This window comes from Talpa occidentalis, unplaced genomic scaffold (genome assembly GCF_014898055.3).
Source record: "Talpa occidentalis isolate TD23 unplaced genomic scaffold, MPIMG_talOcc4v2.1 talOcc4.4, whole genome shotgun sequence".
NCBI lineage: Eukaryota > Metazoa > Chordata > Mammalia > Eulipotyphla > Talpidae > Talpa > Talpa occidentalis.
Genome location: NW_023604295.1, coordinates 32166579 through 32183723, shown reverse-complemented (window position 1 = coordinate 32183723; position 17145 = coordinate 32166579). Strand labels below are relative to the sequence as shown.

Genomic DNA, 17145 nt, shown 5'->3' with positions numbered 1-17145 from the left:
AACTCTTGATCTTGTCCTGTGAGGGCACCCGAGGTAAATATGCAGATGCTGTGGGGATGCACTTTGACACTCTGATCTTGGACGGCTCTGTTGTCACACTAACCCTCTGGCCAAGTCCACTGCCCTTCCCAGGCCTGTGTCCGTATCCTGGCTCCAAGGGAGAGCACCTGCCGTCACACCATTCCAAAGCCATGCAGTATTTCACATAATTCGCAGCACATTCTCCACCCCTTACTTTCCCCTCCTCCTGACTTCTTCATGCTCCACAGTGTCACTTAACTCATGCATTAACAACCCTCTTAACAGCCCAGAGCCAGGGCCCTGCAGTTCTCCCAGGAAAAGCAAGCCCAACTGCTTTTCATTCCCTTTTCAGTTTTCACAAGTGTTTGATATAGACTCCCTTGCCTGCCCCCCAGCAAACACTAATTCCCCTCAATCAGAATGTGAAATAAACCAGTGGGTAGTAATTACTAGCCCCTCACGCTTCTGGGGGTCGGAGGGACACTTGGCAGGGACACCTTCACAATCAAACCTCCTTCTGTTTCCCCAACATGATGCTTTTGAAATACTCAAAAGTAAAGTGACTTCTCCCTATAAAATAGTTACGGATCCTCAAACTGGGACAGTAGGCCAGTTGCCACTTTGGGGTCCTAGGTCCTTAGAGACAACCCCCATCCCCTGTGTGCAGCTGCTTTCCCATTAAAGAGAATATTTATTCACGACACTGACAGGCTACTTTTTTCATCATTATGTTTAGAAAGTCCTTTTCCATTTAGTTTATAGGTTGTAGATTCCCTATAAACTTTGGGGGGATGAGAAATAGGAAATACTCCCTGAAAAACAACACATTTCATTATAAACAACTAATTCAACACCTTTTGACTGAGCCAGTGCAGTGTCTGATGGTAGCTACTTCCCTTTTTGTGACCTCATCAAATGCTTCACATCCTTCCAGCATCCTCTGCTCTTGTGGGTTAAGCCCATGTGCAGAGCAGGGCCCACAGCACCAGCTGAGCTCACTCTGGCTGCCTCCGCTTATCCCGCTGTACTCTCCTGCTCTTACATGCCAGCCTCTTCTCTTTTTTTTTCTAACAGGCCAAACCCTCCCTTAGCTCTGTCCCTCTGTGAGCCCTGCATAGTGTTATCTCCCCTGTCCCTTGAGTGGAGCTCCTCTCCTCTGCAGGGCCCAACTTGGGGCTCTTCCCAGTCTTCCCAGACCACGGCAGCTGACACGGTCATCCTCATTCCACAGCCTCTTCCTTCCGCACTTCGCCCAGTTCATTTCGTCCCTCAGGGCTTGTCTGCCTCCCAAAGAACATGCGTTCCCTGGTATCTGCACCCTCTTCTTTCTTTTTTTTTATGATTTATTTATTTATGCATACAAGAACTGGGGTGTAGAGCAGAGGTGTGCCGGTGGGGATGGTGGTGAGAGGAGGATTCTCCAGAGACAGAGTGGGGAGCAGAACAGGTGAATCTACTGAAATACACTGGCTGAGGGGAGCAGCAGGGAGACAGGAGAGTTCTGCTGCACCATGTGGGTTAGCTCCCTGGTTGGGGATTGAACTCAGTCAGCAGTGGCTGCTGATAGCTTCATAGTGCTGTGTCTTTAACCCCTGTGCCACCAGGGAGGCCCTGACCTCTTCTTTCTTAGTAGCTGTATTCATAGCACCTGAGCAGTGCTTTGCACATAGAGGGTGCTCAATATATGTTGCATGAATGAACAAGCAATTGAATAAACCCTCAAACAGTATTATAAGATATAGATATTAATTTTAATCCATTTGTGAATGAAGCTCAGGAAGGTTGAACAAATTATTCCAACTTTATACAGAGTTAGTGGTTCAGACCCACGTCTTCTGAGCTAAATCCCATGTCACACACACAGAGGGGAATGGCAGGACCACAGCTACAAGCAGCTTCTAGTTACTGAGCTCAGGGTTCTTTCCCCATGACAGTTTTCCAGCTATAACATTAGTAAGAGGATGGGGATTGTCCTTTTACCTTTTACAGCTAAATTTTGTCCTCAAATCCAACTAGTATATCTAAATTTGGTGGTGTTTGTGTTAGGAATATTTAAACCCAGATTGGGAGCATAACTGCAGTCTATCTTGACCTTACACAAGTTTCTGTGAGGAAAAGGAAAACCATAATTCAAAAAAACAATTTCTCTTATGAGAGCCGAAGGAAAGTTTTTCTAGGTGAGAAGAGACAGAAACTTGCTTTCTCCAGGATAGACGTTTGAGCAGAAAAGCTGCAGGAATTCTCTCCCATCGCCATGGCAGAACAAGCCCCAGGTCAAGGACAGGGTCTACATACAACTGATGCTTCAATAAACTCAGGACCAAGTGAGCCAGACTTCTTAGCCTCCCTCGGTGTTGCCAAGAGAACACTGGTCTCATAGCACCCTCTTGTGGGCACCAGGCTTCACTGCAGCCTCTTTCCAAGTGAAAGCAAAGGCTCTATGATTACGGCGCCTTCCCATAGGCGGCGCTCCTGCAGGCCTGGGCTGGAGCATCCCTGGGGAACCGCCCCCTGTGTTCACATCTCTCCTTCCACAAACCCAGCATTCTGTCCTCCAAGCTCAAAAAGGGGTAAAAGTTTCATTTTGTCCCTAGTGAGTCATCAGGTGAGGTTGTGCTTGGGAACTCAGTCCCCCTGGAGAGGCAGAAGATGGAGGATACCATGAGATTTGCTTAAGGGCCCTCAAAGGAAGGTTATGTCCCCCGACTGCAAGTCTCTTGAATGACCACTGTTGGAACTGTCTTCATGGAAGGTTATTTTGGGAGAAGGGTTCTGGGGGGGCAGAGCAGGGATTGGAGCTCAGAGTCATTGACTGCCTCTCCTCTAAAGGGAGTGTCAGCATTTACTTGGTCATTAAAGTGAAGTTACCTGGATTTTGCTGACTGATCAGTGACCTGCCCAGAAGAATTTTAAAATCAGACATATCCTTGTCTTGCAGGACTACTGTGTGGATTAAGAGAGTTTATGAATAGATAGAAAGTAGCTAGTGCCTAGTACACAGTAGGTCTTCAGTAGAAAGCTACTATTTTTTTTAAATGTTCTTGTCAATACCGTTGTTTTCTTTTATGCACATCTGCCCTCCTATCTTCTGCCTCCCTCTCCCTCCCCAGTTTATTTAATCATTCCTTTTCTTTTTCTTCTCTCTCAACTTCTTTTTCAATTTCTCCATCTCCATCTCTCCGTTTCTGCTGAAATTCTCCGATGGAACTCACTGATCTGACTTCCCAGGAGCTTCCCATTTGTGTCTTATGAGTATCTCATAGTGTCCTAACACTGCCTGTTCCTTTTAATCCACCATTCACAATCCCCCAGAAAATAGAAGCCACCACCCCTGGCTCTCTAGCTGAGAGCAGGTTAAAGATGGTAGGTCTCTAGGAAGCCTAAGGCCTGGCTCGGCTTAGAAATGATGAGCACTCAGTGCAGCGTGGTGCTCCAGGGAGAGAGGAGTCCAGTGCTCCAGGGAGGGAGGAGCCAGATCTGAGCTTCGAGGGGCCCGGTGTGCAGGCTGGTGGGGTGCTGCTTAGAGAGCCTGTGTTGCGTGTGGCAGTGCAGCTCCCTGAGGAGGGTGAGTGTCCCTGAGGGCACCGGCTCACTGACTGTGTCTCTCCCACTGCAGACCCACTCCGGATACTTCTCCAGCTTGTACCCTCCTCACCAGTTCGGCCCATTCCCGCATCATCACTCCGTAAGTGGCCTCTTCTCCCTGAACTGTGGCTGGCCCTAGCAGTCCTGGACAGACAGCGGATATACACTGTGCAAGTGCTGGACCTCGCTCCAGGTCATCCCAGAGGAATATAAGCCACCACGTTATTCAGAGGACAGCACTGTCCCTTTCAGCAGTCCCACTGGTGCATGTAGATCTATAGGTGTCAAGAGGCTGGTGCCAATAGGTAACCAGGGGCTCAAATTAGGTGTGGCTGAGCTAGCGGAGTTCCAAAGACCTTGGAACAACTTCCAGGCAGTGGTCTCCCATCCCGCCAGAGTCCACAGCATGGATGCTGGTGGCCTGGCCGGCACTATGACACTTGGTCAGGGAGTCTGAACATGCCATTCCCAGCCACAGACGGGCTGGGCTTTTCATTCCTGCTAACACAGTGCTCCCCACCCTTAGTTAGGTGTTTTATAACTTGATATCTTGGATGAAGACACAGGAGAATTGCAGATCACATTTGTATATGACAAGAAAGCTCTCTATCTGGCAAGTTCAGAGAATGGCAGGTGGTGCATTTCGGTTTTCAAGTGTGCTCAGGTAATTGCTCACACTTCACGCCTGCAGACAAGTGTCCATTCACCAACATGCCCACTTCCTTGGGGAGATGCTCGGTAATTGCTGCGTGCTGGCATTTGCCGGCAGGAGCAGCCCAGTGGGGATGATGCCTGCGTCTTGTCTTGCTCTTGCAGTACCCAGAGCAGGAGATTGTGAATCTCTTCATCCCAACCCAGGCTGTGGGCGCCATCATCGGGAAGAAGGGGGCGCACATCAAACAGCTGGCTAGATTCGCGGGGGCCTCCATCAAGGTAAAGTTGCTCTCAGCAGCCACCTGCATCCCACCCTCCTCCACCCATGGCCTCCTTCCACCTGCCAGTCCTAGGCCACTCTACACCACCAGGGGCAGGAGCCAACGGGACCCGGAAAACTTACCTCCAGGATAGTCCCCTCTGCTCTCACCTCTACTTCTCATTTCTTTTTCTTCAATTAATAAATGAATGAGGAAAAATATTAGTAACAGATAAGCCAAGTCCTCTGACATTACCACTGTCCTCTTCTCAAGAAGGTGAAAAGCAAAGAAAGGCTGGGGATTTCTTCCCTCGCTAAAGGAGTGGACTTCAGTTGAGCCAGTGATTTATATGCTTATCAGTTATCAATGCTTCTTTGCTTTAATTAGCCTCTCCTGCAAAAACCCTTTACCTTTGGAAAAAAATAATTCAAGTGACAAATTCTTTGAGAAGTGATGATAAAACCACAGAGAGATAAAAGGTGTGGCATCTCCTGAGGGCACCCTGGGCTGAGCAGGGTGGAGGCCCCAGGTTTATGGGGGGGCCGTGGGTACAGACGGAGCGAGACACATGCCCGCAGCCTGCCTGCTCCAGCACAGTGGGAAGAGTCACCAGAGGCTGAAAGGGAAGGATTATTCTGCCCTGGTCCTGCTCCAAGCCCGGCTCGGCTCTGACTCACGGGCAGCATGCTGAGCGCGTCCAAGCCTCATGAAACACTGTCGGAAACAGAGTTTCCGTTGTTATGTAAAGTATTTTGCTACCATGGGACAACCCAGAATTCCCAACAAGCAGTCTCATGACTTGGAGAGAAAGAATACTCACACTTTCTTCCCAAGAATTGCTGAATTTCTCCCACACCAAGTATGCTAGAGAAACTCTCTCTCTCTCTCTCTCTCTCTCTCTCTCTCTCTCTGTCTGTCTCTCTAAGTGGTGCAGAACAGAGGTGGCAGTGAGACTATAAAAGAATATTATTTAGGTAAATCACTTCCCCTCTTGGGCCTCACTTATCTCACCTGCAAAGTGGACCATCTGGGTGAGGGCGTGGGGGCAAGAAAGGGGTTGTGGGGGAGGGGATTGATGCTGCGGGACACTGATAGAGCATCTGGGGCCTTTGCACCCAGTGGGCTGGCTGCTGGTGAGGCCCTGGTCCTATGGTGGGAGGTGAGGTGTGAAGTCCCCCGAGCTGCCTACACCTGGGTCTTTCCCAGTCTGCAGCCCTGGGGCTTGAGATCCCATGCAGGGGACAGGATGTGATGGCTTCTACTAAAAGACACTTGAGGGATTCTCACTGACCCTCCTCTTTATCCCTGGAGGGAGTGAGGCTCAGAGGGGTGTAGGAATAGAGCCAGCACATGCGTGGCAAAACTGGCCCATCTCAGATCTGCTGCCTGAAGGGTGTTGAGCACCTCCTGGGGCCAACTACAGCAGTAACCCCCTGTTTACTGTTGCCCATAAGGAAGAGGGCCCCAGAGAGTCATTGACCTGTGGAAGGCCACAAAGCTATGGAGCATGAGTGCCGAGATTGGACCAGGTTATCCAGTTTCTGGGCCAGTGTTGATTGCACCAACCTGATACTGAATCAGAATCACTCCAGCATTTCCTGCTTGGGAAGATAGGTAGAGAGAGATCATCACTAGGGCTTCACCACATGGCCTCTCCAGGATCCGGCCTAGGTTGTGTGGTCCCATGTCACTTTGTTCGTGTCCTCTGAGATGGGAAAAGAGGCCAGGCCTGACCAGGGGCACAGAGTGGGCTCTTCCGCCAGAGATGTCTGATTAACAACCACTTGTTAGCTTCTCCTTCCCCAGGAGAACAGTAAAGAAGAGGAGAGACACCAGCAAGGCCAAGCATTTGCAATCAAAATCTTCAACTTTTATTTTATTTATTTATTGTTTTTTGAATCTCAATAATGACATACGCATAGATATGCAGATGCAATCGACACCTCAGACATCTTGATGTATTAATATATGATATTGATGAATAGCCATAAAATTGTTCCTTCAGATATTTAAAGAGGGAGAAAGAAAACTGCTATCTTAGACATTCAAGAGAAGTATTTCAAAATGGAAACAGCAAAATCTCCTACTTTTAAACATCAGTCTGGTCTTTGCCAGACTCCCTTGATCTCAGTGGATGTCTGAAAGCATCTGTCCTTCACGCAAGAAGGATGATCGCACTAACTCCACAGAAACCTCTGTCCTGCATTGCTAGTTACCAGGGCCACATGGAGGGGCAGGGAAAGAATGTCACACTAACAGGTGGTTGCAGGGTGCTAGAAGGGGCTAGTTGGAGCGAGGACTCAGAGGTGTACCCCAAGAGATGGCCACTTTGGTTGCAGGCAATAACTGAGCCTCACCACACGCCTTCCCTGCGGAGCACTGGTCAGCATGCTTCAGAATCCCGCACAAAATCCAGTCAGCAGTGCCAGACAGAGACCCCAGTTCCTGGTCCTTGCTCCCAGCCCTGCTCCCTTGTGATCTTGGCAGACAATGTACCTCTTAGGGTCCCATTTGCTTCATTCATAAAGTGGGATTTTCATTCCTGGTCCGCCTGAGGGAGTTTGCTTATAGAATGTTGTTCTGAAACTGCAGGTGCTCGCATGTGGCTCTCAGACCCCTGGTCTGGCGGGAGAGTAGACAGGGTGGGTGGAGCTTCTTTCAGAATCTTAGCAAGTGGCCCTGAGGTCACTGGGTGGTGACTGGCGCCAGGACTGACTTGGTGAGCAGGCTACATGTGTTAGCCTTTCAGCCCTTCTTGGTTTGGTTGGGTAAGAGCTGAGAACCCCGAAGTCCATCAGCTGGTTTCTCTGATTTACTCCCTGAGATAAGGACCACCCAGGTTAATGCTGACTATGGTTCTGGAAGTAGAAGTGGGGTTCCTGACATAGGGCAGTCTCCTGGGCAGGGCGGTGTGAGGAGTGCTGGATGGCCTGGGTCCCCAGACACACTGCTACTTGCTTTTTTCAACTGAGGCTGCTGCCCTGCAGTTGAAGGCTGTCAGGTATTCTGCCTGCAGCAAAAGAAGTCCCCCCAAAAGTTCACTCACTGATGGCCTGTGTCTCACATTCCTCATGCCACAGAGTGGGCAGGGCCTGCAACCTCTTGGAAGATGTCACCCAGGCTCCCTCCAGAGCGTGGCGCAAGTCAGCCTATGCCTGCTATGTCTTCACAGTAAAGCTGGGACAGTGGCCTGGGGCCCTGGATGGAACCTGACTTGGGGAATGATCCACAAAATTGTAATTGGACTCTGGGGATTGGGGTGTTACTGCAAGCCCAGCCTGAGAAGCAGAGGTTGGGAGACAAGGAATGCATAGTTGTGCGTCAGCGTGAGGCACACTCACTGTGCCCAGATGGCTTCTCAGTCCCAGGACGGTGCCCCCTCGAGTCACTGGTCTTGTTTTGCTTCAGGACACACTGAGCCTGGAACTTGTCCTGTGTCTTAGCTCTTCAGAAGCTTAGACTTAAGCCTGGCAGGTGCGTTTGTCCACTAACCTCACTGCTGCTCAGCCTCAGGTTCTTAAATGCCTATTGCGCTTTTAATTCATTTTGCCTGAAGTTTTGCTACATTGCATTTCGTTGTTAAAGCCACCTAAGGGTTTTTTGGAATAAGGCAAGGCATGCAGGGAAAAATATAGATAAGAATTTCTCTTTTAAAAAAAATTCGCTTGTGGGCCTCCCCGGTGGCGCAGCGGTTGAGCGCTGGGTTGCGAAGCTGCCCGCGGCCTCTGCAGCGCCGGTTCGATCCCCGGCTGCTCCCCGGCCACCAGAGGAGGGTCCCACATGGCGCGCAGACCTCTCCTGCCGCCCGCTGCTCCCCTCAGCAGTGTACTTCGGTCCTTCTGCCTGCTCTGCTCCCTGCTCTGGCTCTGGTGAATTCTCTCACCCTCCCACGCTTCTGACTGTGCCCAGTGCATGTATAAATAAATAAATCTTTAAAAAAAAAATAAAAATTCGCTTGATCCACCATTTAAAGTATATTATAGAAGAACTGGGTATCACAGAGTGAGATCTAAAAGGTTTTGAGCTTCCAGGTTCAGTCTCCCCATTTCACAGATGAGGGAACTGAGCAGCCAGGGCGGATAGGGCCCGCAGAGCCGTTGCTGGTGCCCGGTCTTCCTCTCCTGCTCTGGTGCTGGCATACTTGGATCGCCTGCCACCCCGTTCTAGCTCAGGTTGCAGCCTGTGACCTGGCAGGTGGAGCCAGGCTCAGCTTGCTCACAAGCTGGCTCCAAGGTAATGCCTCTGTGGACTAACCCTTCCCCCAAGAGCCCCCGCTGGGTTGGCAGAGCCTGTACCTTCCTCTTCCTGGAGCTCTGGCCCCCCTTGGCTCCGTGAAGGGACACCTATTTGCTGGTGCCCCTTAGGGATGGGCAGCCACTCTAACCTGCTTCCAACCCTGCCTGGGTGACCAAAGGCCCAAATTTGATAGGCAGCACTATGGTTGTCACTTCCTAGGAGCAGAGTGGAGGCCACAGGGGTCAGACAAAGAAACAGGTGCAGAGGCAGAATCCTGATAAAATCTTCCTTGTGTTGTGTGCCATCCGCTTAGACGTGAAAGAAGGGGCCGGGGGTACAGCTCGGCAGTAGTGTTTCCTCTGTCCTTGTGAACTGTAGATTGCCCCCGCGGAAAGCCCAGATGTCAGCGAAAGGATGGTCATCATCACCGGACCACCTGAAGCTCAGTTCAAGGTTAGTGCCAAGGGCCACCTCAGCCCTGCAGGCCCTGGACACAGGGCAGCCTCTGTAGGGGTAGCTGAGGACTTTTAGCAGATGCAACCACCTCAGAGACACATTCAAGAGCCTTTTTGGATGCCCAGCCTCCATCGCCCTTGCTGCTACCCTGCTTGTCTGTCTCCCCACCTCCCGGCTGCTCCCTCTGCCCAGAGCACGTCTCCTCTTCTCCCCAGTGGAAAGATCTCTGTCACGTCCTGCTCATGGTCCTCTGGGATCTCGGACCCCTCAGCCACGGTTTTGAGGATGGATGTTTCAAACTCATAGAGTCATTTGTGTCCTCCCAGCTTTGGGGGAATGAATATAGGGAAACAGCCTGGTCTGATGGCTGCCGAGTTTTGTTTTCTTTGCCTTTTTTTTCTCCCCTAGGAAAATTATAAGCTGGGCTTTCTAAAAGTCAGAAACATTTATTAAAGTATAATCCTTACCATGAAAGATATTTACAATTGGTCTTAAAATTAACACATGTGAACCACTTGAGAACAATCACTTTCAACTCGTGAATGGATGAACAAAATGGGGCACATCCATGGTCAACTACTGAGCCGTAAAAAGGAATGAAACCTGGAAATGGATGAGCCTAGAAAACATGCTGAGTGAAGGAAGGCAGACGCAGAGGACCACATCTTATGATTCCATTTACAGGAAATGTCCAGAAAAGACAAATCCACTGACACAGGCGATGGACTAGTTGGCAGGGGCTGGAAGTAGGAGGATCTGGGGCGGAGACGTCTGTGTAGTGGCGCTGGGTGCATGATGCAGCGAATATGCTAAAGGTCACTGAAGAATGATGAATTTTAGGTTCTGTAAAATATCTTGTTTTAATTAAAAAAAAATCCTCTGGGCTTTGGAGTCACACGCCACGCCAGAAAGCAAGATCAAGCTGATAGTATCCTGTCACCACCACACTCCCTCCATCCTGTAATAACCAGAGGCCCAAACATATCCTGGTGGAAGTTAAGAATTCTCTGAACAAATTCATTCAACCGGACATGTGCAGGTGCCAGAGATCAGAGTTCTGCCCTCTCGCCTTCCCCTCCACTCTTCCCTGCACACCCTCCCTCCCCCCCAAACTAAGCAAACTTCCCAGAGGAGGCAGTAATCCTGGGCAAGCCACAGGGAGTGCCCTGCGCATTTTCCGAAGTGTGCATTTTCCTTGGATGTGGCAGGTCTATGAGGGACCTGAAGCAGGCACACAACTTTCCTGCGTCTGACCCCTGTGGGTTTGGGGGTGTGGGAGTGCCATTCCCTGGGCTCCCCAGTTCCATTAGCAGCACTGCCAATGTAGGTGAGTGACTGGCAGCTGAGAGTTGCCAGTCTTGTCTTGCTTTCTCAGGCCCAGGGGCGGATCTTTGGGAAACTGAAAGAAGAAAATTTTTTTAACCCCAAAGAAGAGGTGAAGCTGGAAGCCCACATCCGGGTGCCTTCTTCTACAGCTGGCCGGGTGATTGGCAAGGGTGGCAAAACCGTAAGTGTGCTCCAAGCTGGCTTCTTCTGGACTACATTTGCTCACCCCCACATACCCCCACCAATGACTCTTCAAAGACAGAAATGTAATTAACATCACCACTCCAGAGCTGAGGGCCCCAAATCCATGAGCCAGGCACAAAAACTGCCAGGGTCTTGCACCCCCAAACACATCTCTGCCACATGCTGGGGACAAAAGTCTCCACTTCCTGAAGACAGGGCAGCTGCCCCTGCCCCCTCTATACCCACCACATACAGCAGCAAGAATGCATTTAAGGAAGCAGAATCCCACCCAGAATGCACCCACCTGGTACAGTGTTGTCACCTCTGAATTTCACACTCAGAGACCTTTGGCGTCCAGTGTCCTACACTCTCTTCTGACTTTGAAAAGCTCCTAACATATGCCTTGGGGGCACTAACTCCCCCTCCTCCTACAGAGTCTCTTTTGGCTAGTGCCCAGACCTGGCCATCTGCTCCCAGGGAGCTGGTTAGCAATAGGGTAGTGGGTGAGAGGGAAATAGTTTTCAGGAAAATAATCAGTTTTAATCTGAAAGTGGCAGTAATGGCATATTTTGAAAAGTGCCAAAGAATTAACTCTGAAGTCTATAGGAATGAGTAGATCATCTGGGACATAAGTATGTCCCAGAAATGACTTATCCCCTCATGGGGTGATGAGCCCTGAGAAGTTCCCTGCTGGTAAAGCGGCAGTGTTATATGGCAGGAATGTGGGGGGTACTTGGGGTCCTGAGTGTGTGTGTGTGTACACAGAAACTCTTCAGAGGAATCAAAGCCAAGTCCTGGATATAATGGGTCACTTTATATAAAAGGATGAAGTTCCAGGACTTGCAGGGTGGTCCCTGTGTCAAGGAATGTGACTGACACCCATGGGCGCACACAGAGTTCTAGGCAAGTTAGAATGTAGTAGGCCACGGAGAGCAAACAGCCCACAGGAGGAGACTCAGAGCTTGTCAGTGTCCTGTGTGGTTATTAGATCCAGACACTGAATTAGGTGCCCCCTCCCCAGGACTGTCAACTGTCCACTCGGCACTTACTGACCCCACCTGTGCCCAGCACTATGCCAGGGGCCAGAGGCTGGGGAGCAAACCCTCAAGAAGTGTGGTCTCATTGGGGCGGATGAGAAGGACCGTGGAGTACGAGAAACAATATTAGACAAGGTGGCTCAGCAGGGGCTAAGCTTCACGGAGGAGGTGGGCCTTGGGCAGCACCGAAGGGGCAGTGAGAACCATGATCCAAGGGTAGGAACAGCATAAGCGGAATATGGAAGGCGGGCTGAAATTGACAAGCAGCAAACACAGCAGGATCCAGTGAAAAAGTCTATTTGGTGATTCAGACGAGAGGGGTGTCAGCTCATGGTGGGCACCTGCAAAAGCACATTAGGTAGTGCCTGGACTGTTGGAAAGCCCGGGGCCACTGCGAGCATGCGGGAACTCTGGAATAAGAAAACTCAGCCATCAGCGAGCCTCCGAGGTCCATTTGGACCAACACGGCACCACGTGACCAGAGATAGGGCAGCCCAAGGCGTCCTCCTTGACTTTTACCAACCCCTCACTGCGCCTCCTGAGCCCTCGATTTCCTCCCTGTGCAGGTGAATGAACTGCAGAACTTAACCAGCGCAGAAGTCATCGTGCCTCGTGACCAAACACCAGATGAAAATGAGGAAGTGATTGTCAGAATTATCGGGCATTTCTTTGCTAGCCAGGTACCTATGCTGGTCCCAGTCCCTCCTGCCAGTTTCTCCTCAGCTCTCTGAGCTCTAGATGTCCTACCCAGTGGCCTCAGGACCTGTCACATGCCCCACCATCCTGACACCCCAACCCAGATGGACTTGGGGAGCTGTTACATGCCTTCTTACCTCTGCCCTCCCCCAGGTGCACTAGAGGAGGCTGGGGACAGTATAGAACTTGGGGGTCAGGCCGAGCACATTTCCAGCTCCTGAAGTGCTCAAGTGCGAGGTCTCTGCTCCCTTCCCCTCTGACTCAGGTCTCAGGCAAGACCTTCTATGCTGGGATCTACCTACCAGGTGAGGGCACCTGGGGCTCCCCAGCCAGGCCCTGAGAGCCATATTGGTGTCACGTTGCGCTGTGCGGGCTGAGTGCCCATCACAGGAGCACTTGCTCTCCATCTCACAGGACAGCTCCGGCAGGACACAGGCCTGCACAGGGTGGCTCTTTCCTTCTCAAGGGTCAGCAACTTGGCATATGATGGCCAGTTATTTTAGATGCTTTTGTTAGCTGGGCTGGGGATAGAAAAAGAGCAATGCTGGTTCTTGTCCAGTGGCGGCGGCCTGAACTCACATTCAAGGTTTGCCTCAGCTGCCAACTTGCTCTCCCATGCCAGACCCATGCCCGGAGACCTGACCTTGGGGAAGGGGCCATGCCCTTTGACAATGACCATCAGAACCTGGCCAACCCACCTCTGCTGCCCTCACACCGCAGCTCCTCCAGCGCCCTGGGAATGGGTCCGAGCCCCCAGGGTCCTGCAGTTCAGACTGCAGCGCTCTCCCTGCAGTGGGCACCAGGTGGTAAGGGGTCAGGCTTGGGTCCATGTGTTTTCTCCAGTGTCTGGACATTTTTTCACTTCCTTTCATCCCATTTACTGTCTGTCTTTCCCAGTGATCACACTAATGTTCTTCCTAGACCCTGGAAAGGTGGGTGGGGCCAACAGGAAGCTGAAGTGTGAGTAGTTGGAAGGAGCACACTGATCTCGCCTAGTCCCCTGTGACCACCGATTCCTGGTTCTGCTTCCTGTCCTATGTGTCCAGCTTAACTGGAAGGTTCTGAGGGTGGGGGTGCAGGCTAACTCTGCCTCCCAGTAGAAATGGCCCCCACCACCTCAGATGATGTTTTCCTGGGCTTACCACCACCAAACCCCACCCCCACTGCATGTCCTCAGGCTGGATTCCTTTCTCTCCCCCACCCCTCCTTTCCCTTGCTGCAGACTGCACAGCGCAAGATCAGGGAAATTGTACAACTCGTGAAGCAGCAGGAGCAGAAATACCCTCAGGGAGTTGCCTCACAGCGCAGCAAGTGAGGCTCCCACAGGCACAGCAAACAACGGATGAATGTAGCCCTCCAACACCTGACAGAATGAGACCAAACACAGCCAGCCAGATCGGGAGCAAACCAAAGACCATCCTGAGGAATGAGAAGTCTGCTGAGGCGCCAGGGACTCCGCAGAGGCCCTGAGGATCCTAGGGGCCAGGAGGGAGGCAGGAGGCCCGAGGCTCCAACGCCAGCCTCCCGCCTCCCCCCAGGCCTCTGCAGGCTTCCCAGCCATCCACTTCACCATCCACTCGGATCTCTCCTAACTCCCAGCACGCTATCCCTTTTAGTTGAACTAACATAGGTGAACATGTTCAAAACAAAGCAAAATTCACGCCCTTTTCTTTTTGGGGAAGATTGTCTCTGTACATGTGTGTACATATTAGAAGGGGAAAGATGTTAAGATATGTGGCCTGTGGGTGACACAGGGTGCCTGCAGCGTTAATATATTTTAGAAATAATATATCAAATAACTCAACTAACTCCAATTTTTAATCAATTGTTCATTTTTCTTTTTAAAAGAGAAAGCAGGCTTTTCTAGACTTTAAAGCATAAAGTCACTCTTTGGGAGGTCTAATGATTTAATAAGGAACTTCAAAGCCACCCCCACAAAATTCACCCGACAGGAAATCTTGTCAAAAGGACACTCACAGCAGTTCTGGATCACCTGTGTATGTCAACAGAAGGGATACCGTCTTTCTGAAGAGGAAGTTCTCTCTTCAGCCCTCTCTAGCTCACATACCCATTTCTCTTTGCTTCACAGGTTTTAAACTGGTTTTTGCATACTACTATGTAATTCTCTGTCTCTCTCTGTTTATCTGTCCCCTATTTTTCCTCCCCACCCCCTTTTCTCCTCCATCCCCATTCTTTTGATTCCCTCATCCTTGTCTCTATTCTCCATCTCTACACATTCCCCCCAGGCAAAGCAGTGCTCTGAGTATCACATCACACAAAAGGAACAAAAGCTGAAACACACAAACCAGCCTCAACTTACACTTGGTTACTCAAAAGAACAAGAGTCAATGGTACTTGTCCTAGCATTTTGGAAGAGGAAAACAGGAACCCATCAGACCAACCAACCAAACAAAGAGAAATTCCACAAAAAAAGAATGTATTTTATCTTTTTTATATTTTGATGTCTAAGCCATCACTATACAGCGGAATGATTTCTTTCTTTAAAAAAAAAAAAAATGTGGAGGAAGATAGCAATTTACAGGAGGTTGTTGGCCCAGGGCGTTAAATTTACAGATTTTTTTAACGAGAAAAACACACAAAAAAAAAAGCTACCTCAGGTGTTTTTTACCTCAGCACCTTGCTCTTGTGTTTCCCTTAGAGATTTTGTAAAACTGATAGTTGGAGCATTTTTTTATTTTTTTAATAAAAATGAGTTGGAAAAAAACAAGACATCCACTGCCAGCCTGGAGAAGGTAGACAGTCCAAGGTTGCACCAGCTGTTCTGAGTCGTCTTCCGCTAGCCAAGAACCTGTATGGCCTTCTTTTGGACAGACCTTGAAAATGTTTACTAAAAATAAAAGATGAGAAAGAAAAACAGAGAGAGAGAAAATATTGGAGATGTCCTGAATTTCGATAGGGTACGCGCCATTAGGACTTTTTGCGCTAAAGGATGAACATGTACTGGTTTATGTGAAGAAGCCATTTTACCACCAGACTGCAATGCCAGTTTCCTCTACTGCAAACAGTGTTCTGTGACAAAAACAAAACAAAACAAAACAAACAAAAAAAAGAAATATATCCAGCTAACAAGATCCTGGTGTCTTAGTCTCTTATTTTACTAAACATTGCCCATCCCCAGGTGTCAACTGAGTTCCAGCTCTGAGGGGACTTTAGGAAACTGACAACACAGTCGGGGCTGAGCAGCTACCCTGAGACCAGCTTCCCCAGGAAGGTATTGGGGACAAGTGAAAAGGGTCAGTGGTTCTCAAAGTGTGGTCTCCACAATAGCAGCATGCTAGGGAGCTTGTTAGAAATGCAGGGTCCGGGACCTTCTGTTCAGTGTGCAAGCAAGGAGTAGCCAGAGACACCCCCGCCCCATGTTAAAAGGTGCACGCTCTGAAAAGGAGTGCACAAAGGCAGAGAAACAGATTCTAAGTATGGAAGATCTTTAATAAAATTAGTGTGCACAGAGAGACAAGAGAAGAAAGGCTATTCCCGTCAGAGTTGGCCAATAAAACCTCCAAAATAACCCATTCCCTTGTGGGCAAGTGTCCAGCCAAGCAGGGTTGGCCCAAAGCAGGGGCGCTGAGGCCCAACAGCTTGTTACAAGTCTAAGGTGCCTTCTAGGGGGGGCTGTAATAAAGGGGTTACACTGGTCTCAGAGCTGGGACAGAAGGACAGACAGGAAACGCAACAAGGTAATGACTGCCATTGTCTCTGCCAAGGACTAGGAGCAACCTCCTGGCATGTCTCTCACCCACAGTTCTCTTGCAAGTGTCTGTACAAAACATGTCTCCTCCAAGTGTCTCTCCTAGTAGTAGCAGGGTGCATGGTGTTCCCTCCTGCCTCCCGCGTTATACAGGTTCACCTGGCTGCTCAGTTTTGCCCCTGGCACCCAGCAAGCCCCCACCACTGCCCACCCGCCCAAGAAAACCAGTTCATGGCACACTGGGGCTGACACTTCAAGGCTGCTGCGTGTGAGCTGTGGGCCTAGAGTGTTTCAGCAAGTCCTCCACGTGGTTCCTATGCTAAAGCTTGAGAATCACAGAACTAGAGGGATGGACTGATGCCTGTCAAACTAGGTCAGGCCAGCCCCCTATCATTAAGGAATTGCTTTGAGGGAGTTGATTTTTTTTTTTTTTTTGAGGGGAAAAGGAAGATACTATGACTGTTTAAGAGAAGTATCTCACCCTTACCTCCCCAGAAGTTCAGTTGCAAGTATTTCAGGAGCTCAGAGGAGGGTGGGGCTAACCTTGTACTGGGGTGGGCTGGGGGGTGGGGAACCTGTACTGGGCTGTCCTGCCAATGTGCTGTGAAAAGTTGGATGAAAATGGTCATGCTTCATTTGTAAGCATGACCTTAGACCCAGGGGTCTGCCAGAAACAGCCACTGAAGTCCAAGTAGTTTTAGAAATGATGAGCTGATACTTGACTGCCAGAGGTAGTCAGGTAGGCTTTTTGGGGTGACTGTTCATAGCACAGCAGGAGCAGATGGTAGAAACTGATGGGATTCTAAAGTAGTCACATCCGGGGCCTTCCTAGTGGCCAAGGGGTTAAGCACAGCACTATGAAGTTATCCGCAGCCTCTGCAGCACAACTTTGATCCCCAGCTGGCCAGGCAGCGAACCACATGGCACAGCAGACCTCTCCTGACTCGTCCGCTGCTCCTCTTAGCAGTGTATTTCAGTAGAT

At 50.1% G+C, this 17145-nt stretch overlaps 1 protein-coding gene across 3 annotated transcripts in view; it reads left to right on the top strand.

The window, feature by feature from the left end:
- IGF2BP2 (insulin like growth factor 2 mRNA binding protein 2) overlaps window positions 1-15496 on the top strand; it is a 153463-nt gene extending 137967 nt beyond the window's left edge. For all 3 annotated transcript variants that reach the window (XM_054700421.1, XM_054700419.1, XM_054700420.1), the window contains 6 exons: window positions 3638-3706; window positions 4423-4539; window positions 9135-9209; window positions 10588-10719; window positions 12325-12438; window positions 13677-15496. In XM_054700421.1, the coding sequence (XP_054556396.1) occupies window positions 3638-3706; window positions 4423-4539; window positions 9135-9209; window positions 10588-10719; window positions 12325-12438; window positions 13677-13769 (600 nt within the window). In that variant the 3' untranslated portion in view covers window positions 13770-15496. The remainder of the gene's footprint in view (window positions 1-3637; window positions 3707-4422; window positions 4540-9134; window positions 9210-10587; window positions 10720-12324; window positions 12439-13676) is intronic.
- The last annotated feature ends 1649 nt before the right edge of the window (window positions 15497-17145 follow it).